Source organism: Meles meles, chromosome 2 (genome assembly GCF_922984935.1).
Source record: "Meles meles chromosome 2, mMelMel3.1 paternal haplotype, whole genome shotgun sequence".
Lineage (NCBI taxonomy): Eukaryota > Metazoa > Chordata > Mammalia > Carnivora > Mustelidae > Meles > Meles meles.
In genome coordinates, this window is record NC_060067.1 from 165,771,505 (window position 1) to 165,795,100 (window position 23,596).

At 55.3% G+C, this 23,596-nt stretch overlaps 1 protein-coding gene across 2 annotated transcripts; it reads left to right on the top strand.

Annotated features, from left to right (window-relative positions):
* Positions 1–15,603: 15,603 nt before the first annotated feature.
* EGR3 (early growth response 3) lies at positions 15,604–21,482 on the top strand. 2 transcript variants are annotated; one of them, XM_045986419.1, is made up of 2 exons: positions 15,604–16,434; positions 17,744–21,482. In XM_045986419.1, exons 1-2 carry the CDS (start codon positions 16,281–16,283, stop codon positions 18,751–18,753), a joined length of 1,164 nt encoding a protein of 387 aa, XP_045842375.1. In that variant the 5' UTR covers positions 15,604–16,280; the 3' UTR covers positions 18,754–21,482. The 2 variants fall into 2 exon arrangements, with proteins under 2 accessions (XP_045842375.1, XP_045842381.1); XM_045986425.1 differs by lacking the exon at positions 15,604–16,434 and adding an exon at positions 16,514–16,916.
* The last annotated feature ends 2,114 nt before the right edge of the window (positions 21,483–23,596 follow it).

Below are 23,596 nucleotides of genomic sequence, written 5' to 3' on the forward strand. Positions count from 1 at the left end.
CAAGGCTCCCTTGGAGGTACCCCTTTGGCTGCAGTCTCCTTCACGCACGAAACTCTGGCCCCCTGACACCGTCACCCCCAACTCCAGTAGCCCCGCACCCCCTCCTCAGTAACCCCCACCTCAGTTTCCCTCCCAGAGTTAATAACCCCCCTCTCCTTGGCCAGAATACAGTAGTGTTGGTGACTCATGTGTGCAGAGGGCCTCGAGATCCCCAGATGAAAGAACAGGCTGCAGCTGGGCACAAGGTTATTACCTTCTCGGAGCCATGCCCCCAGCTGACTGGAAGGCACAGGTGCCCTGAACCAGCCCTCAGCCCTGTTGAGCCTGTCTTCGCTGGTCGGAAGTTCCCAGTGGTGGGGATCTGAAGAACACAGCGAGATGGGTGACTGAGCCTGTGAGGGGAATTGGACAGAGCCCCCTGCTCCCCACAGCACTGGCAGACTTAGCTCCCCTCCTGGGTGGTGGACCCTAAGGTCTCGCTCTGTGGAAAAGCCTTCGATGCCCGCCTAGGCCTTAGGAACTCCCCACTGTCTTCTACCCGACTAGGCAAGCTTGCCAGCAGGCGAAAAAAACAACAAAAGGAAGTGTCCATTTGCAGGGTCAGGGAAGGCAGTCTCAGGAGGGACATTCTGGGTGTGTGTGAACCTCACATCCCTGGGCCCTGGGGCCCAGCAGCTCCCGTCCCACCAGGCCCGGAGTGTAATTGGCAGCTCCGGTTGGTGCCCAAGGCTGGGATAAATAGCAGGTCAGCTTACTAGAGCAGCCCCAAATCGAGACACATCCTCCCCTCTTCTGCTTTTAATTCCTTGTGGCTAGCATGTTTATTTTGGGTGAGGAAAAAATCGGATGTTTATCCTTCGAGGAAATTATCGGCTTGCTTTCCTTCCTCCCCCCGCCATCCCCTTTTCTTTTCTCTCGGTGTTTTGTGCTTTGAGTTCAGCTGCAGGAGAGACCCCCACCCTCCCATCCCCAAGATGTGAAAAAAGAACAAAGCTGGCCCCAGGCTCGAGGCTGAAGCCAGCCCTGCCAGACAGTTCCTCAAAGCCACAGAGAAGGAGGTCCAGTGCCAGGAAAGGGAAACATAAGGGCCAGGGACACCTTGGGAAACCCGCCCTTGACTCTGCTCTCTGCCCGCACAAGACTCTAGCCTGTTGCCCCTTTTCCTTTCAGGGCCCCCTCCAGGAAGAAACCAAATGAGCACATAGATTGCTTTGAGATCTCTAACGAAGCAGCTAAGAACGATGTAGGGAGCCCGCTGCAGGGATAGGAGAACGGACATTATCCTATCATCATGATCAGATAGTGTTTGCTGAGCCCTCTCTGGAGGCCGGGCCCTGTGCCAGATGCCTAACTGGCGTTACCTCCCGGACCACACCCCTGCCCCGCTTCCCAGCCCCCACGAACATTCAGTCCATCCACCATCACAGCAAGCCAGTAACATCAGTGCTGCCTGTCTCATTCTATAGACGAGGAAATGGACATTTCCCCAGTAGTTAAGGAACCTCCTCCTTGTTTCGTGGTAACCATTCATGGTGGCATCTGCTGCTACCTCGAGCCTGCCGCTCTAGTTCTCAGGGAGACACAGTGCTGTTGTTTTACTCTCCGCGCTCCACAAAATAAAGGCCAGCACTTCTATCTGTTCGGAAGCCCGGTGAACCGAGAAGGAAGGCTGGAAGTCCCAGAAGAACTTAAGGGGAGGCTCACCCAGCATCTGCCCTTCCCTCAGCTTTAGCTGTTCTAGACCAAGTATGGTCTGGGGGAGGGCCAGCTCCTGGACCCTCAGGGCCGCAGCCCAGCCCGGCCCCCCTCCCCACCTGCCCCAGGCAGCTACCCCAACAGTTTACCACCCTCAGCCCATGGAATCACCCCTCTCCCCCAGAAGCTCCCCTGTGTGACAACTGCTCTCGAGGAAGGGAGAGAGGTGGAAAAGGAGGGAGAGAAAGCCATATGGGAAAACTGCCTGATGCCCGTGACAGTGACCGTGGTGGTGGTGGTGGGTCCAGGTCACAGCTAAGCAGCCATGGGCTAGAAAGTGAGCCTGGTAGATGCCTTAAATGGTACAGCTTAAAAAGCATAACTTTTCTTACTGAGCAGACCCAAATTCACATAGACTTTCTACCATTGATAGTCCTGTGACCTCAGGCAACTTCCTCAACTGTTCTGGACCTATGTTTCAACTGAAAAAAAAAAAAAAAAAAGACAAAACCAGTATAATGAGAAAAGCATGGAAATAAGTGCCTTCCTTAAAGATCTGTTGCACCAGTTAGATGAGAGAGCAGCCAAGGCACCCAGGCCCCAGGCTTGGCATACAGGCTGTTCGGGGAATGCGCGTTTTCCTCTCCTTCCCTGCCTCCTCCTCACCTGCTCTGCTCCCCACCTGGGCTGGAGCAAGCAGTGTGGCTTCCAGGAGTGGGAAAGAGCTACACTCCCCCCTCAGATGAGAGTCCTTCTGGGGAGACCCATCAGAGTCTCAGCAGCCCCAGGGCGGTGGGGGGGCGGGGGGAGTAAGGGCTGTCGGCCAAGGGATCCTCAGGCCCCAGCCCGGCATCCCCCTCCCAAGCTCAGCAAAACATTGGGAGGCTTGGTTCAGGGAAGAGAGCCCAGTTCCTTAGCAACTAACAAGCATTTCTCTGTAAAGACAAAGACCCTTCACTCAGATTGCTCCTTCCCCCCCACCCAGCCCCCACCTCTCCAGGTGTCTGGTGCACTTCGCAGGAGCAGGGCTAGAATCTGAACCCCCCCATACCCCCTGAGATACAGGGGCCTGTCGCCCCACCCTCCTGGCCATCCTGATATTACCTGTAATTATCCCGCAGCACCTTTCATCCTGGTGTTAATTAACTTCCCCATTCCCCCCCCACCCCCCCTGGAGCTGCTGGGGGACACATGAGGCATACACACACACACACACACACACACACACACACACGGACGCCCGCATGCACACACATACACAGATGCTCATGTTTCTCCCCTCAGAGACCCTCGCTCCATTTTCGAGACCAGGAAACTAAGGTTACAGGGGGGAGCTGATTCCTTGAGGGTTCCCATCTGGTCTCCTTGGGGCTTGGAAGGAGAAACCAGAGCTGAATAGTCTGGCTCAGGGAGAGGGAAGGTCCCTCTGAGCATCCTGGGAAGAGGGACCAGGAAAGAGAAAAGCCTTTGGAAAAGACTGAGGAGAACTGTGCCAGGACAGAGGTTTGGCTCCGAATGCCATTTTGGTTCCCACCAAATGCCGGCCATCCTGCTTCACACAAGAGGACATTTCAAAGGGAAAAAAGGAAATAGTTCCATAAAAAAGGAAAGGAAGAGAAAGAGGCAGAAAGGGAAGGAAATAGAGAAGAAAGCCATGGCCATCTGGTCTGACGTAGCTAGAAGGATGGCTGGCCGGGAGGGGAGACCCGATTTTAGTACCATTCGCTGCTGTGTAAGCCTGGACAAGTTGGCTGCCTTCTCTGAGCCTCTCTAAAATAGCTCAGGTCCGGTGTTCTGTGAGGCCCCCTTTAGCTGAATATTCTGCAATTCTATGTGCTTGTTTCGGGGAATGGTAGAGGAAGCCACCACCACAGTCCCTTTGGCTGGGCAGGAGTGGGAGTAAATCAGAAAAAGCCACCAGCACAGTGTAGAACCTTGGGATTGAGAATCAAAAGAGCCAAGTGCATTTGGCTGCAAAAAACCCTACCAGGAGGGCCAAACTAAAAAGAGGTTTGCCAACGGGGGAGCTGAAGACCTTGGGGTTTCAGGAGAACCTGTTCCCAGAAGCAACAACCAGCAACAGGGCTCATCCTCCCCAGATCCAGGCTGGAGGAAACCCATTCAGGGAGCCTAGTGGAGGGAAAGTGGAGGCCACACGGGCCCTGTGTCTGCGCCCAGGGATGGAGGGTTGAAATGTGACTGCGGAGCCTCCCGACATGCCTGGAATGAGGGCAGGACTCAGAAGCATCCCCTTGACTCCTCGTGAGCTGGGTTCTCCCCACTGGCTAAAGTCACGTGGGCAGGGAGTGGACAGTTCAAAGGAAAGGGGCTGAGCTTTTCAGAAAGGCAGGCTGAGTGGGCTTCCTCCAGGGCCTGGACAGACAGGCGGGTGTGAGCAGCATCCCCAAAGGACTCCAGACACCCTCTACCCGTGCCCACACCCACACCCCTACATATTTACCCTCTCACACGCTCACAACCCTCACTACTCACTTTCACTCACCCACACACGCTCACACACTAACAGTCATATATGTACTCCTAATACTTACCGTCACTCACAGTAACTCACATAGTCACATGCTTGCACACTCATTCACGCACACACACACGCACTGGCCCGAAGTCCACAAGGAAGCTATACGTACACTTTGAAGTCATCACAAAGTAGCACAGCCTTCATGGACACACTGAAGCCAGCACAGTCAGCCGGCCTCCAGCACGGATGGAGGCTCTGTGGTGTGCAAAGAATGGGAGAAACTACAAAAGAAACCTAGCAGGTCCCTGCTCTCCAGAAGGTGTCCCTCAGGAGTCATGTGGTTGGGAGACCTAAGGCTCTCAGGGGACGGGGGAGGCGCCGGAGCTGGGGGGAGATGGGGCAGCCTCTGGAGGGGCAGGGGGCGCTTGAGGAGAGAGGCCTGGCAGGGTCCTGAAGTAAAACATAAAGGCGTACATGAGAACAAACCTGCCGGTCCCCAGCCAGCATCCCCCAGACACACACACACACACACCTGCAGTTCACAAACTGCCCTCAGAGCCTGGTCCACAGACGGACCTTGTATGAATTTGCCCCCAAGGACACGGGTCCCCCTTGTGCAGAGCTCTGCTATCTTCCTCCCCCCCGCCCACGAGAACCAAGCCAGCCCACCCATCCGTATACAAACGTGTGTGCGCACACTTCCACACACCTCTACACACCCTGCACACACACACTGTAAATAGCAGCCCACACAAAATCACATGGTGTACGCACCCGCTAGACACGGCAGGGTTTCAACTCTGCCAGGCTCTGTCTAGACATCCATGCAAGCTGTGTGTACATGCATTGTGTAGCCCGGAGGGGGGGCTATGAACATACGATTTGTATGTCCATGCCGTCTCCATATATGCATGCCCACTCTGTTCACAACCTACATACACACCGGCCCACCAGTGACACAGACACACCATCCTTTGGCATAGAATTAGGACCAGACAGGGCCTAATCCCAGATCTCACTTTGCAGTCTTCTGATGTAGCAAATGGATTTAAAGCAATAGCTCTCGGAGGGGTGTGTGTGTGTGTGTGTGCGTGTGCGTGCACGCGCACACGCGCGCGCTTGGGCACACAAGCATGTTTAGGAGTGTTGGAGAGGGGTAAGAGGGAGGTTCTGGCAGAAGAGGAGAACCAAACCTTCCCCTGAAGTCCAGAAGGAAGGCACCCAGACACACACCCATCCGCCCTGCGGCCCTACCTCTGGGCCCTTGCCTGCTGCCAGGCCAAGGAAAGGAGAAGCTAAAAGTGGCCAGTCTGAATTGCTAAATTGGTCCTCAGCAGAGAAGGGGAAACGCGTCAGTTCCCTGGGGAAGTGGCCGAGCCCAGGGTGGCCACAGGCCCCTGGGCTTCTACTCCAATGGAAAAAAAAGTTGCTCAAATAGATCTGACGCTTTGTTTTCGAACCTAAAATACCCTGTGGTGGCTGCCGGAAGTGTGACCGCGGGAGGGAAGTGGGGCAAGGAGGGAGGGTTGGTTCGAGTTTCCATTGCAGCAACTTTTTCTTTCGTTTGGGGTCTAGAAGAAGCTCTCTCGCCAATCTGAGAGATGGTTTCTGCAAGAGGGGAGTGCAGCTCTGAGATTCGGGGCTGGGGTACCCACAGCCACAGTCACCCTTGGCCCGCTGCCATCCCTTCCCTCAAGGCTTCTGAACCAGCTGCGTCCTCCAGAGCTGTCAGAATTTTATCTCAGGCCACCTGGTGGCAGGCAGCAAAGCTGACCCAGGGAAGAGTGGCTGATACCAGGGACAAGGGGCCAAGTCTTCCAGAGACCTGGCCTTCCTTAGCGGACTTTGATGTAACTTTTTAAAATTTATTTAAGTAATCTCTATACCCAACACGGGCTCAAACTCACAACCCCGAAATCAAGAGTTGCATGCTCCTCCCCCTGAGCCAGCCAGGGTGTCCTGCTGTAATTTGTTTGAAACCAAGATTGAACTCTCTACAGAATTTTTCAGGGAGCACACCATAAATTAGCTGGACCATACAGCACAAACCGACATATTCTGATTCTCAATTTTGATGTCAGCTGCACTAAAGCAAGCCCCAAAATGCAAAGAAGGGGAAGAATGACTACCTAAAACCAGATCCCTACATGCATGCCCCATCACTCTCCCCTTCTCCTTCTTTTTCCCCCATATCCCCACCTCCTATAGATTTACGTCTTGCCCGCCCCCACCCTGAACACTCACTCGGCCACGAGTCTCCCCACAGCAAGGACTTCCAAGTTCGCCTCCCTGCCGCATTCCCCATGCCTGACACACTGTAGGCGCGCAAGACACCTCTGTCCCATGTCGACAACAATTGGGCAGAGGGGCGGGAGCCATCAAGCAGTTCTATTGCCTTGTGGGGATTCATTCATTCAAAGGAAGGAGGCCTGCTAGACACCAGACTCTGGAGATAGGTGGCAGGAGAGTGGGCTGGGGCCGGGCGGGGGGGGGGGGGGGGGGGGAGACAACACCAAGGGTAAACGATACAAAATCAGTAGTCCTTCCTGCCCTTCTGGAACCTTCGGGGTGGTGGGAGGAGACATTTGTCAAAGGATTACACAAATAAATGTAAAAAGGTAGTGGGGATGGTGGCAATCTGGAGGTAGTGCCTGATCATCACCTGGAAGGGGCATATCCCAGGAGAGGAGGCTTTCCTGAGTGAGTGGGGGCTGAACTGGGGGATGGACGGACCCAACCTTCCTCAAAGAAAATACAACATGGTGTGCGAGGTACGAAGAAACAGGATGACTTTGGGGCCTTTGGGAATGCAGAGGCCAGGGGCTCCTGGGCCCTGGGTACTGGATACTGAGGATTCGAACTGGTGGCCACGAGGCCCAGTGGCGTTACTTGCAGCAGCGGGGGGGGGGGGGGGGGGGGGGGGTCGCCTGTGAACCCAGGCTGCAGTTCACAGGCAGCCGCGCGCCCTCATCCCTGGGTGATATTTACCGCCCTTTAATGACGGCAGGGTAATCACTTTAATGAAAAACTCCCCCCGGGCTCAGGGCAGCCAGACTGCGATGAGGAAACTGGGAGGCATTTCGGAGCCGCTTGTGACTCATGCTGAGTATGCCACAAGCCGGCCTGCCATTGGGCGCCAAGGACTCCCGGGTCCCCTTCCCCTGCTCCGCCCACCACTCCAGGGCCACCTCTGGGCTCAACCTGGGCCTGGGATGGCTCTTGTGGGCCAGGCCCCCAGCACACCTGATGGGCCTTGGCCAGGCCAGAGGCTGAGACTTCTTTCTCTACCCCTTGCGGATGTCCAGTGCCCTCTCTTCATTCATGATCTCAGCTCCTGAGCTGCCTGGGATTGGGAGGGGGACACCCTGCGATGTGCTCAAGGCACCCCGGAAGATTCTGGGCTCCTCTCCTGGGCTTTGTATCCACTCTCCTAGCCAGTTTCACTACCAGTGCCTCAGTTTCCCGGACTGAGTAGCAGCAGCTCCAGATTCTCCACACCACCCCCCACCCTGCCCCCGGGTGGCTGGAGTATTAATTACAGTTTGTTCCTCACTTTGAAGATGAAAAATGCCAAGGATCATTACCACTCAATTAACGGGGCTATTACCACTTGAGTTTATGTATGATTAATCCTACCCTGCCCCCAGCCTGGGACCCATGTTGCCTTGGACTCCCCAGGCTCCTTCTTCCTCCTGGTTGCACACCTGGGATTAGCCCCCTTTCCTTTTGTTGCTAATACCATCACGAATGGGGCCTGAAAGAGTGTCTGGCACATTCATTCTTCAACAAATATGTATGGAGCACCCCCATAAGCCCACTTCTCGCTGGCCATATAGCAGTGAGGGTCATGGAACTTTCTGGAGCTTACATTCTAGTAGGTGCCGAACGTCTCATGGGATCTAGCAGATCCGGGCTCAGTCCTGTCTCCCTTCTCTCCCTCTGGGGTTCCTCACTCACCTACACAAGAAACCATAATCAGGCCTAGGCTAGGCACTCTGAGAAGTTCTGGAAGGACAATGCTAATGGGTTCTAGTTCCAGAGATGAAAAATATAAAGTTGACATGAAAATGGGGTGGGGGATCATAGCTCTTGGCACAGAATCCCCCTCCCCTTCTCTCCCCTCCTGTCTGCTCCCCTCCTCACTATGGGTCTCAGCATCCCCCAACCCCCTACACCGCATCAGGCCTTCCCCTCTTCCTGGACAAATCTCTCCTGCCAGGCCACAGAGGTCCTTCTGCCTCTGAACCCCTTGTCTGTGCTCCTTTGAGACACTTAGCATGTCTTGTGCATGATCGCTCCTAACAGCCTCCTTCCTCATTCCCTAGAAGCCGCTTGCTCCCTGAAAAACAGCAGGAGCCCAGGCTCAAGTTTGCTTCCCTCCAAAAACAGTACATAGGAAGGGCTTCCTAGATGTTTGCCTCATTGAAGCAAGAGAGCTAAGTCCCAGACCTAGGAGCTCCCCTGACAAAATGGAATTTTGCTGGACAAGAAGTACTCCATCCTGGGCAGGGGTGGGGGGGGCGGGTGTTCAGGTGGGAAGGTTTGAGTGGATCAGGCTGTTCCTCAAATAGACCAGGTTTCAGAATCACCAAGGTGGGCCCCGGAATTGGGCCAATAAGCTTGTATGGCGCCCCCACCGGGGCAGGCATGGAACCAGAGTGCTAGGGAGACAGAGGAGTAAGATTCAGTCCCTGTCCTCTGGGAGCTTAGATACCATCTCTTGTCTTCCGGTAACTTTCTGAGTGAGCTTGGTGCAAATAATTCTGAACAGCCCAAATACTGCTACAGTGGCTAAGAGAGAGAGAGAGAGAGAGAGAGAGAGAGAAATCACGCCCCTTATCCTTTGCCTATCTGCCCTAAGCCCTGTCAGGGAAACTCACGCCATCAGTCAAGCTGATGGGTAGACTTCCAGGGGGCTCCACTTGGCCAGTATTGTTCCCCTAGCCCTCAAGGTGACAGGAAAGGTCCTGGGGCAGCATCCGTGCTTTGCCCCAGTGTTGTAAAAAGAATTTCATTTCCTAGGATAGCTAAGGCATGACAAAGGTCAGGAAGCCCTGCCTACGCCATCTTGGTGAAAGAGGGTGATAACACAACTGAGGAGCTCAAACTCTGGGCCCAGAAGAGTCATTAACTGCTTTTTCCCAGACCCCAGAGTTTTGACTGCCCAGAAATGCCAAAAAGAACGCACGTCTGTCTCCAACTCCTCACCTTGATGGAGGAGGCAAAGGGCCCCCTTGTTTGAGGCTGGCGAGAGTCCTGAGCCAAGGACCTGGTAAGGGGCAAGGATCTCAACCCCAGTTCTCTGGTTTCCCGAGGCATATCTTACAGGGCTGGGAGGAGAGGATGTCCTTCCAGCCTCTAGAATCCAGCACCTGCCCCATGGGTAAAGCCCACAGCCCAGCAAGAAAGTGGGAGAGAACCTGTTCTCATCTCTCTCTCTCTCCGTTTCTCTCTCTCTCTTTGCTCCCCCTGATTGCCTCCCCCACTGTCCCCTCACACTCACACATTTTCTAGTTCATTTCAGATGACAAAGTTCCTCTTTTCAAAAAGCCCCATCCCCCAAGAGTCCTTTCTACAGAGATAGCATCCCTCCCAATTGAGAAGGGGGCTGTCCCACTGCGGCCCCCAGGGGCAATGACAGCCCTTCTGAGCACATGACTCCACTTACCTTCCATGAAGCCCTAAGCCACCACAGCAAAGTTCCCATCTTAAGGCCTCACGCCCTGACCCATGCTTCATCCTCCACAGGGATCCCCGACCAAGCCTTACAGAACTCCAAACTCAATTAGGAACACTAACGTGTCTCCTCCCAACATTTTGTACAGTGGAATCCTAAAACAGTGGATTAACAGGACTGGGAAGACTTTAGGGGTGGGTTGTCTGGTGCACTTCCTACCAGAAGCCCAGGAACAAGAGAGCCTGGCTCAAAGTGACATAGGTAATTCACGGCAGAATCCAGAACTCCGGGGCGCCTGGGTGGCTCAGTGGATTAAGCCACTGCCTTCGGCTCAGGTCATGATCTCAGGGTCCTGGGATCGAGCCCCACGTTGGGCTTTCTGCTCCGCAGGGAGCCTGCTTCCTCCTCTCTCTCTGCCTGCCTCTCTGCCTAGTTGTGATTTCTCTCTGTTAAATAAATAAAATATTTAAAAAAAAAAAAAAAAGAATCCAGAACTCCTGTTTCCACCTTCCACTTAACCATCCAGCAAACTCTTTGCAACTCTTGCCTTCTGCATGAGACCTGCCTTCCCTCCCCACCCCTGCCTGGCCCTGCCCTAGACGCTCGTCCTCTCCACCCCTGTGGCTGCTACTCGAAACCTTCGACTGTTGTCTAAGAAGGGGGTTCCGGGATCAACTGGGGGCTCCTTCCCAGCAAATGTTACTTTGAAACAAGACTTTCTCCCTTTTGGTCACCAGACTTGCCTCCAAATTCCTGGAAGTGTGATCAAAACCATCCTGATTCAACATAATTATAAGGAGTTACTTTGAAATGGGACAGAGGCAGGTGTTCAAAATGGAAGCGCTGGACTGACGTGGAGAGGCCTCTGTGGCCTGAGACAACCTCAGGTCACAGGATGTGGGCAGAGAGGGGCACAGTGGCCATTCTACCTCCTGAGAGCCCTGGGGAAAGGCTGCTCACCCACCCCCAACCTCCCTGAGTGCTTAGCCCCAGACTCTCCCCTGGGCAGGGGCTCCTCCCCCACGCCATGCTGGGTCCAAGTTGGTGCAGGGAGGCAACTTTCCAATGAACCTTTCTTCTACCCATCACCTTCTCCACAAGTTGTATACCTATCCATCCTTTTACCCACCTCTGCCATCTCATTTTTTTCTCTGACAGGCATGATGGGGACAAAGGCTGGGATGAAGAGCGGTAGGTAGCTTGGAGTCACAAGGCCCTGAGTTCAAATCTCAGCTCGGCCATTTCTTGGCCCAATATCTTCCAACGAACAACTTGGACTCTATTTTTTTTTTAAGGCCGAATGTTAAGGGGGCAGCCCTAAAAGCGTTTTCACTGGATTGCTGTAAAGAATGAAGACAATGAATTATGTCCACAGGGCTCCCATGGCCCCAACTTCTGTGACTTCAGAAGGAGCACACCCTCAAAAGTCTTCATGGCTGTCTACAGTATTTGCCCTCCAAAAGCTTCTAGGCAAAACTCACCTAGCCTCAGCTGGCTGTCATGATCAAACAAATAACAATGACCTCGAGAATACCCAGCTGGCCAGGCAGAGTCCACCAGGGACCTGTCTCCTGTGCACATCCTGGGGGGCACCTCAAAATGGAAAACAATGGAACACCCTTGAGGCAAGGGTCAGTCCAGAGCAATCCCGCCAGTGTGGGCCTGTACACAGGTGTCTGGAATGATGTGAGGAACCCCAGACACTCTAATAAGGCCAGCCATCCGGGCCTGCTACCGACAGTCAGACCTCAGTCCTCCAGCATTGAGCGCCTACCATTTCCAGGGATCATGCAAAGCAAAGGGCTTCATTCCTTTGGGTCATTTCTTACCCTTCCTAAGCATTTTCTTTTAAAATGCAAATGGCCTCTGGGAAGAGCAATGCAGTAATTGCTAACACCCCAGATTGGATTAATTGGCGGTGGGGGGAGGGTCTGCTCTTGTAAGACTTCTGAGGACTGGATATCTGTAGCAAAAAGGGGAGCTCAAGTTCAGAGGTGACTGCAGAACTACAGAGCAAGACAGAGCAACAACCTGGCCTTTTTCGGGGGTGAATTCCTAGGGCTACATTGACTCCTGCCTTTATCCTTCCACCAAGACAAGCATCCCGATGGCCCCCATAAACAGCAGCAGTCCCCAGAATACAGCTGGCGAGGAGAGCCAGGTTCCATGGGAGACAGCAGCCAGGGGCTGGGCGGCCTTGGCCCCAGCGCAGAGGGGCTGGGCCTGCCTTTCACCATCTCCAGGCTGAGGACGCCCTGAACCAGTGCCTACTCGCTCCCCAACAAGTCCGGGGCTTGGAGTTCAGGTAATTAGGCCCTTGGCATTCTCACCTGAGCCCGCCAATAAAAAGGAGACAATCACCCTCAGCCCCTGTTCAGGAGGGAGAGGGGAAAGAAGGGGGGGAGGGGAAGAAGGAAAGTTCTTTTTCTATGCTGAATTCAAGGCTTGGCAACCAGACGGGAGAAGATTAGTCTATAAGCAACCACTCCAACCACCCCATACCCACTTCATACCCAGGGCTGTCCCTGCCTTATGTCACTCTCAGCTACCCAGGGCTGGTGCTCCCACAGAGTGAAGACCTTTCTTTAACCATCTCTACAGTGCCCAGCAGGTACCTGGCATGCAAACCAGACTTTCTTTTTCCCTTAAATAATAAACTTTCATGCTTCTTGTATGTGATCACACGGATGTGGGATACCTGGCCCTTTTTAATCCCTTGGTCACTTATGCTCACACATAAGATGCATGGTAGACAGGAGAGAATATAATATACCATAGTAATTGCCATTTATGGAGTGCTTGCCAGGGGCTAGCTTAAGTATGAGGATTATCTCATTTAAAGTTTCCTAAGCCTGGGTGCCTTGGTGGCTCAGTGGGTTAAGCCTCTGCCTTCGGCTCAGGTCATGATCTCAGGGTCCTGGGATCGAGGCCGGCATCGCATCGGGCTCTCTGCTCAGCAGGGAGCCTGCTTCCCTCTCTCTCTGCCTGCCTCTCTGACTACTTGAAATCTCTCTCTGTCAAATAAATAAATAATTAAAAAAATAATAAAGTTTCCTAAGCCATAGGTACTATTATTACCCCAATTTACAAACAAGGAAACTGAGGTTAAGAAAGAAATTCCGAAATTTGCCCCAGGTCACACCGAAGTTTTCATGAATACTTATTTAATTGAACTGATGGTTCCCATTCTTTGTCAAGAACTAGTAGGAAGAAGTGGGGGGAGGGGATCTGCCCCCAAAAGACTTCTATCCGAGCTCACCAACAGGTAAGCAGAAGGTGGAGCAGGGGGGCAAGCTCTGCTCCTCCCTCCTCTCCTTTCTTGAGTGCAACAGGTGCAGCTAGCCTGAAAATGTTTCAGGGCCAGTGGCTCACTCCTCCACACTCTGGGGTCCTGGAAGCTCTCAAGGATCCCAAATTCTCCCCCTGCCTCTGTTCTCCCTAACGTGGGCCCCTATCCGCCACAACTAGGGTTTCCAGCTCCTGGGGTGAGGTCTGGCGGGATAGGGAGGGGGTGCATCGCGGCAGCGTCCTCAGGGGCGGAGGTGGACCGCCCGCAGGTCTCCCGCCGCCTTCCCACCACCCCCGCAGGCTGAGCTGTGCCTCGCGCGGGGAAACAAGGGCACTGCAGTCAATACGGTGGCCTGCCGCTCGCCCAAGGCCGCGGCCCCGGAGGCGTCTGCTGGCCCCTGTCAGGAACCCGCGGAGACCCCTGCCACCTCCCGGTGCCCGCGCAGCAGGAAGCGCTGCCGAGGGGCCAGGTGCAGGCGACACTCGCCAGTCACCGCCGCTCCCCGCTTCTCCCTCGCCGCCAGGCTCTGCGGCCAGAGGCCGGAGCCGCCGGCTCATTTTTCACGCCCCCCAGACCGCCTCTCTAGGTGACGCTAGAGTCTGTGCGGTTCCTTTAAAGGCTGCGGGTTCCGTTCTTCTTTCCTTTTCCACTGGATGCCAAAATATGCAAATCCGGGGACCGGAATCAGCAGCCAAATCTAGGAGAAGGGGCGCGGCCGGCGCGTCACCGGATCCGCTCCTTGTATGGCTCTTCCCGGCTTGGCCCGCCGCCCCGCGACCCTCCCTGCAGCCGCCAGGGCCCCTCCCGCGCCCAGCCGGGCTCACACTGCCGCCCACGCCCCCGGGCCGGCTTCTCGCCCCCCTAGGGAGGGAGCCGGGGGCGGGAGGCGCTGCATGCCCTGATTCCGGCCGGAGCGGGGGACCGCCGCGGAGCGCTCCCTCCCCGCGCCGCGCAGGCGGAGGAGAGCCCGGGGGCGCAGCGCCTCCCCTGTATAGGTGTGGGGAGCCTGGCGCGAGCGGCGGCCGGGTGGGGTGGGGTGAGGGGGCTCGCGGGCGGCGGGAATCCCTCCTTTCCCAAGAACCAGAGAAGATCCGGGGGAGGCCGGGCCCTCCCACCCCCGGTTCTCCGCGGAGCGGAGGGGAGGGGAGCGAGGTTGTCATCCACCCCCACCACGATGAGCAGCTCGGGAGTTCCTCCCACACGTCCCCGGCCCGCGTGGCCCTCCCACGGAGTGAGGCCCGGGGATCCTCTCTTCTTCCTCCTTGTCAACACTCCCACTCCCCCTGAGAAATGCACGTTCCCCCAACCCCGACTACCCAGCGCGCGGGGGGGGGGGGGGGGCGGGATTCACCGCGCCCACATGGCCACCGAGGAGGGAATCCTCCCACGCCAAGCCGGTGCCGGTGTGATTCGGGGTCGCTCCCCCACGCTCCCTTTCTCTCCTCCCGCTCTCCCGCGGCCCGGCCGCGCGCGCTCCCGGAGCAGGCCTTGGGGAACGTAGCAGCCGCCCCCGGGATCTGCTGCCGCTCGGGGAGGTGACAGCGTTCCGGTCGGCAAACAGGAGGCCCTTGACTGCAGGGCGCCGGCAGGCAGCGATGGGGACAGCCCTGTGGAAGGCGAGGGGGAGGGCAGAGACTAGAGGAGGTGGCTCAGAGACCGTGGGTTCGGCCTGCTCCTGCTGCAACTCAGTCGCGGGCCCTTCGCAGGCAGCAACAGACAGCGACAGCGCCCGGGCCTGCCGGGCCCTCCTGCCATCCCGTGGCCAAAGGGGTGCTTTGGAACCGTTAGGGAATCATCAGGGATTTGGTGCACATGTTTCCTATCCCCTCAACTTCATTCCTACTTCTTTGCCACCCAAACCGCACACCCCCACCCCAAAAGCGCGGGGCTCTCGCCTCCGACGTAGCCACGCTTTAGCCGCCAAGGTCTCCAGCCGCTGCGCTCGGCGGGGAGTCAGCGCAGGGTCAAGGCCCCAGGGAGCGGCAGGGGTGTGGGCGGAGAATCGGAGCGAGAGCCGCCAGAAAGTGGTGGGATACTGGATCTGCGACCCCTGGCCCGCTGGAATCCTCCTCGAAGGGACGCGCTCCCTGTCCGTCAGTCTCAGGCAGGGTCCTAGATGCGAGAGGGGCGGCGGGAGCGGGGTCGAAGCGCACACCTTCCGGGCTCCCCAGAAGCTGCAAAGGGACCTCACCGGGTGGTTCCAATTCCCTTTCTCCTTGCTCGGGGTGTTGGAGGCCACTTGCAAACAACTCAGACCCCTCCCCCGCGGTACCAGCGCGCTCCCAGAGTGCAGACCTCTTACAAACACACTGGCGGTTATTGCTTTTTCAACTCCGCGCCGAGCGCTTTACTCTTTGCGATCGGATGCTTCCCTCTTTCCTCTCTCGTCTCGAATTTTCCTTCATTCTTCTATTTTATTTTTCTCTTTCTCTCATTTTCTTAAGGTGCGCGAGCGTTGCGGGCGCCGCATGTTGGCTGCGGCCCGCTTCCTGCTTTCTAATGTTCCATTGTGAGGAGCTTCCATTGTGACGTCGCGCCCCTTCGGCTGGGCTTTGTCTGTCCATATATGGGCAGCTACGTCACGGAGCTTTCCCGGGGCTCAGATAAATAGGCTGGTGGAGTTCCCTGGCTGGGAGCTTTTGGGCAGCAGTGAGCTTGCTAGGAAGCGGCGGGGCTGGTGGTGGTGGTAGCAGCGGCAGCAGCAGCGGCAGAGGCGGCGGCGGCGGCGGTGGCGGCGGTGGCGGTGGCGGCTCGGGGGGCGGGGGGGCCGCCGGCGCGCATCTGTTTGTGAGATCAATACTGAGGCCGCGTCCAACCCCCTCGGGCCGAGATTCCCCCAGCCCAGGCCGCCCCCCCCCCCCCCCGCACACGCCCCCCCCCCCCAGCCTCTTACGGCACCAGCTGAGGCACCCAAGAGGATTACCCTCTTTTGCCCTATCTCCCACCCACCCCAAAAAGAGAAGATCCCCTCCCCTGGCCCACCCCTTCCCCTCTTCCCTCCCCCTCCCCCCGAACTTTCCCTCTCGCATGCTTTTCCCCTGCACCACGGATCGCCTCTCGGATGCCGCTTGCCTGGAAGCTGCGTTAGGAGCGAGCGGCGGCGGTGGCGGCGGTGGCGGCGGCGGCAGCTCGGGAGTGCTATGACCGGCAAACTCGCCGAGAAGCTGCCGGTGACCATGAGCAGTTTGCTAAACCAACTGCCTGACAATCTGTACCCCGAGGAGATCCCCAGCGCGCTCAACCTCTTCTCTGGCAGCAGCGACTCGGTAGCCCATTATAATCAGATGGCTACAGGTAAGGGCGGCGGGGAGGCGGCGAGGCAGCGAGGAAGGAGAGGGGAAGAGAGGAAGAGGAGGAGGAAACGAGCTGGCGATCTATGGATGGATGGATGGATGGATGGATAGATGGGTGGATGGATGGATGGATGGATGGAGAGGTGGGGGGCGCGCTGGGAATTTTCCGAGGGGCGAGTTGCTTTTCCCACCCACTCCTCCCGCCCTCCCCGATCGGGAAGGCTCGGTTGGCGACGCCACGGTAGAGGCTTCGGTTCTCCCGGGTGGGGGCAGCCGCCGACCAGAGGGAGGTAGGTACGAGCGGCTCTGGGGTTCTCCACTTAGGGGGCGCGATCGCCAGGCTGCGCGCAAGGCGTGGTGCTGTCGCCCCCTTTCCCGGGAGGAGCCCAGCGTCCCTTTCACCCGCGCTCTCCCCCCCTTACTCCCTCAGCCTCCCACCCGGGATGGAGCCATGTGCGGCGTGGAGTCCCCGCGGTGGGAGAGGTACTGCGACGCTGCCTTTCCGGGGCGTTCAGCAAAGCCGTGGGGGTGTGGGGACGGCGGGGAGAGGAAGGGGGTCCACCCGCGCGGGGGCCATCACGGGGGGCGATCCTCCAGCCACGGGGCTTGGGAAGAGCGGCCACTCCCGCCATGGAGACGCGGGCCGGCTTTCGGCCGCCCTCCACCCTCGCTGGCTGAGGCTGGGCTTTCACCCTCTCCAGCAAGAGCCGAAAGCTCCTCCAGGCCTGGCAAAGGCTGGGGCACGGGAAGGCGGCGGGAGAGCTCCCTTTGCGGGCAGAACCCCTCTATGCGCCGAGGACAAAGCGTCGGAGCGCTCCGGGTCGGCGACCCGGGCGTGGTGCGCACGGGGGGCTTCGTCGGGGCAGGAAAGGCGCGGCGTCCCGGCGCGGACAGGGCCAGGGGAAGAGGCCGAGTTCCGTGCGCTAGAGAGCGAGAGCCCGGCGCGCTCCGGGTCTCAAACTACCTGTAGCTGCAGCTACCTGCCCGCCCCACCTCGGAAACAACAACAATGCTTCTCGCGTGCGCGCGTGTGTGTGTGCGTGTGTGATACGTGAGTGTGTGCGCGGCGTGTGCAGTGTGTGTGTGCAGCCGCCACTCCACACCCCGATCCGTAGTATTTTGCTGTATCCAGGTTGCGCCCGGGAGCGCGGCACCGCCCGCTTTGCGCTCGGGCGCAGCTTTCCTCCTACCCCGCGCGCTCTTCGCTCCACCCGGCCGCACCCTCCACACCTGGGCGAGGACCTGGGCGCCCCGGCCGGGAGCCGGCTCGGCTTCACTCACCCCTCCCCTCTCTTCCCCGCTCTCCGCAGAGAATGTGATGGACATCGGTCTGACCAACGAGAAGCCCAACCCGGAACTCTCTTATTCGGGCTCCTTCCAGCCAGCCCCCGGCAACAAGACCGTGACCTACTTGGGAAAGTTCGCCTTCGACTCCCCTTCCAACTGGTGTCAGGACAACATCATTAGCCTCATGAGCGCCGGCATCTTGGGGGTGCCCCCGGCCTCAGGGGCACTCAGCACGCAGACCTCCACGGCCAGCATGGTGCAGCCGCCGCAGGGCGACGTGGAGGCCATGTACCCGGCGCTGCCCCCCTATTCTAACTGCAGTGATCTCTACTCGGAGCCTGTGTCTTTCCACGACCCCCAAGGCAACCCCGGGCTCGCCTATTCCCCCCAGGATTACCAATCGGCCAAGCCGGCCTTGGACAGCAATCTCTTCCCCATGATTCCTGACTACAACCTATACCACCACCCCAACGACATGGGCTCCATTCCGGAGCACAAGCCCTTCCAGGGCATGGACCCCATCCGGGTCAACCCGCCCCCCATTACCCCCCTGGAGACCATCAAGGCGTTCAAAGACAAGCAGATCCACCCGGGCTTTGGCAGCCTGCCCCAGCCGCCGCTCACGCTCAAGCCCATCCGGCCCCGCAAGTATCCCAACCGACCCAGCAAGACCCCGCTCCACGAACGGCCCCACGCGTGCCCGGCGGAGGGCTGCGACCGCCGTTTCAGTCGCTCGGACGAGCTGACCCGGCACCTGCGCATCCACACGGGCCACAAGCCCTTCCAGTGCCGGATCTGCATGAGGAGCTTCAGTCGCAGCGACCACCTTACCACTCACATCCGCACGCATACGGGCGAGAAGCCCTTTGCCTGCGAGTTCTGCGGGCGCAAATTTGCGCGCAGCGACGAGCGCAAACGCCACGCCAAGATCCACCTCAAGCAAAAGGAGAAGAAGGCGGAGAAGGGGGGTGCGCCCTCTGCGTCCTCGGCGCCCCCTGTGTCCCTGGCCCCTGTGGTCACCACCTGCGCCTGAGGCTCGGGCCCCCAGATCCCCACTTTTCCCCTGCAGTGTCTCCCAGCTGCTCGCCTGAAAGCAGCGGGGGAAAGCTAGCCACGGAGGCGCAGGGGCCGCGCCCTGGCCTCTCCATGGACGTAAGGTCCCTTGTTCCCCTTCGATGTCCCCCGTTTCCACCCTTTCACACCGGCCAACGGTCGGGGGCCAGGGCAGGAGGCGCCCTCCCTTCGCTGCCCCCCCTTAACCAAGGCGTGGGGGCGGAAAGGTGGCGTCTAGCCCGCTTTGTTCAGTGCGGATCGTCTTGATCCAGGGGCCGCTGGGCCGCGCCAAGGACCTGCGGGGGACTGAAGGCGGGGCCAGCCCAAGCCTCGCCCGACCCAAGCACCTCACGGTTCCCTCCACGTCTCCCTCGGTTCCCCCTCGAAGACCGGAGAGGGGGAGGGGGTAAGGAGCGCACCAAAGCGCAGAGCTTGCTGCCCGCCGCACGCACGCGCGCCTGCGTGCGGGGATGCGCGCGAGTGTGCGTGCTCGCGTGAGTGTTATGTGTGTGGGTGTGTGGGTGTGCGCGCGCGCGCACGTGTGTGTGTGCGTGTGTGTATGTGTGTGTGAGACTCTTGAGCTGAATTGGGCTGTATCCACCCCAAACTCTTCCCTACATCGGGTCCCCAGGCCGCTGGGGAAATGTCCCAGGTTGGGGGCCTGCACGTGGCCGGAGGAGACGGTCTTCATGCTCGGAAATCATGTTTCTTACAGAAATGCCTCAGACGCCGCCGTGGGGCTTCTACCGCCGTATAGGGGTCGGCCCCTCAGCACCCCTCCTTTTCCGAGCGCTTCCCTCTCAGGCCTCAGGGCAGTTTGATCTGCGGGGAGAAGGAGCAGCCGTCACTAAACCTGCCTTGTAACAGATCTATGTCCTCAAGCCCCACTTTCCAAAAGCTGTGTTGCTGAGTTCGCTCCTCTGCCCTTTTTCCCCTCCTCTCCCTTCTCTCTAAAGCCTTCTCCCATCTCTTTCAAAATCTTCCAGAAAGGCAGGCCTCAACCAGCCACCTCATTTCACCATCTTTCTGTTTTCGCTCACTCATACCCATTTTTCCTTCGCCCCAGTGATGGGAAAGCAGGCTCATTTTTTCGTCCTTTGTCACTGCCTATACAACAGGTAGAATTCAAAGATGTGTATATGGTGTGTGTGTGTGTATGCATGTGTGTGTATATACACACGTACATACATACATACATATACATATATATATATAACACACAACATGTACTCTCAGCAAAATAAAATCTCCAAGGCACTTGGCGATCCAGTGCAGCGCACTGGAGTAAAGAGAATTTGTAGGTATATAAGCTTTAAATGATTTATTTTTTATGAAAAATTTAACCGATGAGATTATGTCTACATAGGTGTGTGTACACATATATATGCATGTACGTGTACGTGCATATACACACATACATCTCTGTCCAAATTTTCCTTAAAGATATGGGTATTTTTGCATTCATCACTGTTGCTGAAATGAGGCATTATCTTTTCCGCACCCAACTCTCACTTTCTCCCCGCCCTACCTCACCTCTTCTCAGGCACCCCCTCCTCCCTAGCACTTCCTCCCCCCCCACACAGGGGTGACTCTTTTGAAATGGAGTAGTAGGGAAGGTTGCTCTCTGACACAGCTTCCAGCAGTCTTGACTGAATGTACTGTTCCCTCTTAGCGTTATTTCTCCTGCGGTCACTAAGCTGCCCAGAGAGAAGGAACAAAGGTCTGGAGTTTACAGAATGTCTGTTTTTAAAGTCACTTTATGCGTTTCCCACTTTTTTTTTTTAAGAAAAAAAAAGCATCGGGGGTTTTTGTTTGTTTGTTTGTTTTTTGTTCTTTGGGTTTGTTTTTTGTTTCCTTTGGTGGTGGATAAATAATACTAAAAAGAGACTAGTGAAAGGGGGAATAAATCAAAGAGCAGGGGGATTGTGAATTTCCAGGTACTTGGACTTTTTTGTAGAAGGAGAGAGAAGAGGATGAAGTTTGCCAGGAGGGCCCATATTTTTTCAGCCGAAGGGTAAAATCTTTCTTTGCAGAGACAGTATTTTGCTGAATACTTTTTATAATGTGATGATTATTAAAAACAAAAATTTTGGTCACTTCAAAGCTGGAAGGAGGAATCAAATATCCTTTAATATTTTTTCCTTGCTCCTTCTGGTTTATGCATGTCACTGCATGATAATCTGAGTTTTCCTTTGTTTTAATAAAACTGTTCTCAGACATTTAAGCTTAAACTAAGAGAAAAATAACTTTGTTGCCAAAAGGTTGTGCTATCCAGATTTTTTTATATGTCTGCATGTTTTAAAAAAACAACAACAAAAGAAAATGCACTCTAACTTATGTGAACTGAGAGAAAAAAAATCAGGTTTTAAACAGGAAAACCTATGGGGAATGATATTTTTTGAAAGACTTTTGTATAAAGTTGAGTACTTAGAAAAAGACAAACCAGATGTAATATATTTTGTGGATGTTTTTATTTCTTGGATTTATAGTACCTTATACTAAGGTTAAAAAAATATGCTTGATATTGTGAAAAGGTGAAATTCTTCACCAACATTTCATTTGCTCCTTTGTCACATTGTTATGCCAATATAATATAGTTAATGAAAACAGCATTTTTAAAAACCGAAATATTGAAATGGTGTAATGTTGTACCATTTGCACTGTGAGCAAATGCTAATACAGTAAAGATATTGTGTTTGCTGACAATCAGCCGGCCTATTAATCTCCTTATTTTATTTCTTGTTTTCATAGTATAAAGTTTTGGTTTGGCCTGTTTTTTTGTCTTGTTTTGTTTTTGGCTGAGGGTTGGTTTGATAGGTTCTTGTGCCAGGCTTTGTTGTTCTTGCTCTGAAAACTCAGTGTGAGACCTGGAATTTGGCATCATGAGAAGCTGGTCAGAATTTTGCGCGGGTTCTGCTGTTTCAAACCCAGTGTCGAGTGTTTACAGTGGTTCTGAGAGAAAAGGATTCTTTCTCCACGCTGCTGGGAGTCTCAGACTGCCAGAGAGATGAGGCAGGCAGACGAGATAAACCCGTGGGAATCGGAACTGGTGACTGGAAGCTTCTAGAACCCTTCTCCTTGGTTTCTAATGGCTATTGAGGGTAGAGAGGCGGGGATCTTCTAGTGGCTGAACTATAGCTCTGGTGCTAACAGGGAGCACCACAGCAGGACCCTGTGGAATCCCTAGAGCCACACTGAGTAGTGCTCTTGCTACAGCTTTTGAAGCCTGAAAAACAGGTGGAGACTTGAGAGAGGGTTCTTCAAGGTTGGCAAGATAACCAGAGAGATTGGAAGCTCTATTGTGGTCAGATAATTGAGAAAAATCAGATTTAAAAATTATGCAACTTCAGCCTCACTTGGGCAGGACTCTCCAGGCCTCACTATTTGTAGCTGCCTGGGAAAAGGGGTTTTGGCTGAAAAACAGCTTTTACGAACTCCCCGGGATCCAATGCTTCTGGGATTTGGAGGACACACAAGGATTATTTTATATAGCATTAACCCCTCACATCTTATGACTTCTATCTCCCACAGAGATGATGCCACCCCCACTCTTCGAGCTTTCTTCCCCCAGAAACTTGCCCTTTCTTAACTGAGTTCATTGGCCAGCCCTAGAGCTTTCTCCCGGTTCTCTTAAAGAGATATGTTACCCCCCCCCAACTTTCTTTGTGCATCCCCAGCTCCACTCTGCTCCCTTCACCTTATTTACAATCCCTTATCCTCCTGCAGCTTGTTCTAGAATGATCCTTGGACAGATCAGTCCTTTCTTTCCCTTTCTTCCTGCCTGCCCTCTAAAACACCCAGTTGGGCTTTTCTGTTATGTATTTTGTGTGTCATCTGCCTCACTGAAGCTTGGGGGCAGGGGCTCGGTGTCTGCACGCTGCATAGACCTAGACGTAGACACAGCAACTGGGGGACCATGTCTTGCCGCCTGAAGCAACCATACAGTGACAGTAATGGAGTACAGCATCCCTGCTCAGAAACTGCTCTTGCTGCCCCAGTCAGGCCCATCACCCTGAAAAATGTGGGTGGTATTTCTGGTTGCTTCAGTTACCGAGAAGTTGAGGGCAGACCCGGGAGTAGGTGGTGGGCCGTGGCCTTAGAAAAGAATGTTTTTTGAAGTGTGAGATCAATAAAGAGAATGCTGTATGGAATCTTACATTTTCTCACCCACACAATTCTAGGTCACGGGCTGCCATCTTGAATTCCCTTCTCTCACCTCATGAAACTTCCGAAATTCCAAACTGCAACTATAGCCACAAGGAAGTATCCTTTTTTTTAGCAAAGGGAATCCAAGATGGCTGAAAAACCCTAAAGATCGGGGATATAACCCACCTCTTTGCTAAACTAAATATTTGCTTCCAGATTTCCATGTGTTTTTCAAGGGCATATTTATCAGAGAAGGATAGCGTCACTAGGTGTCTTCATAGTTAGCATCCGGCCCCACCTGCACCTTCTCCAATCAAATCAGGCCCTCAGAGTTACACTTTCGTCAACAGTGTACTATGCTGCATGATTAATAAACTCACTTCCCATTGGTGCATATTACTCAACCCAACCTGGTTCAACCACTGGGTTACTTGACAATATGGCAGCCCGCCTGGCTGGCACCAGCCCTGTGTGGTGTAATCTCTGATTCATACTTTGTAGCTAGATAAGGCTGTCCCAGATAGCATCACACCAGCAACCCAACCTGCCTGGGTTTTGTAAGTATGAGGAGAGGAAACTCAACCCTCACACTTAGGGATGAAGTGGAGAGATGGTAGAGGAAAGGGCTGGGTAGAGCTATCAGGAGAGGGAAGCAATGGAAGCTTGGCCGGGAGGAA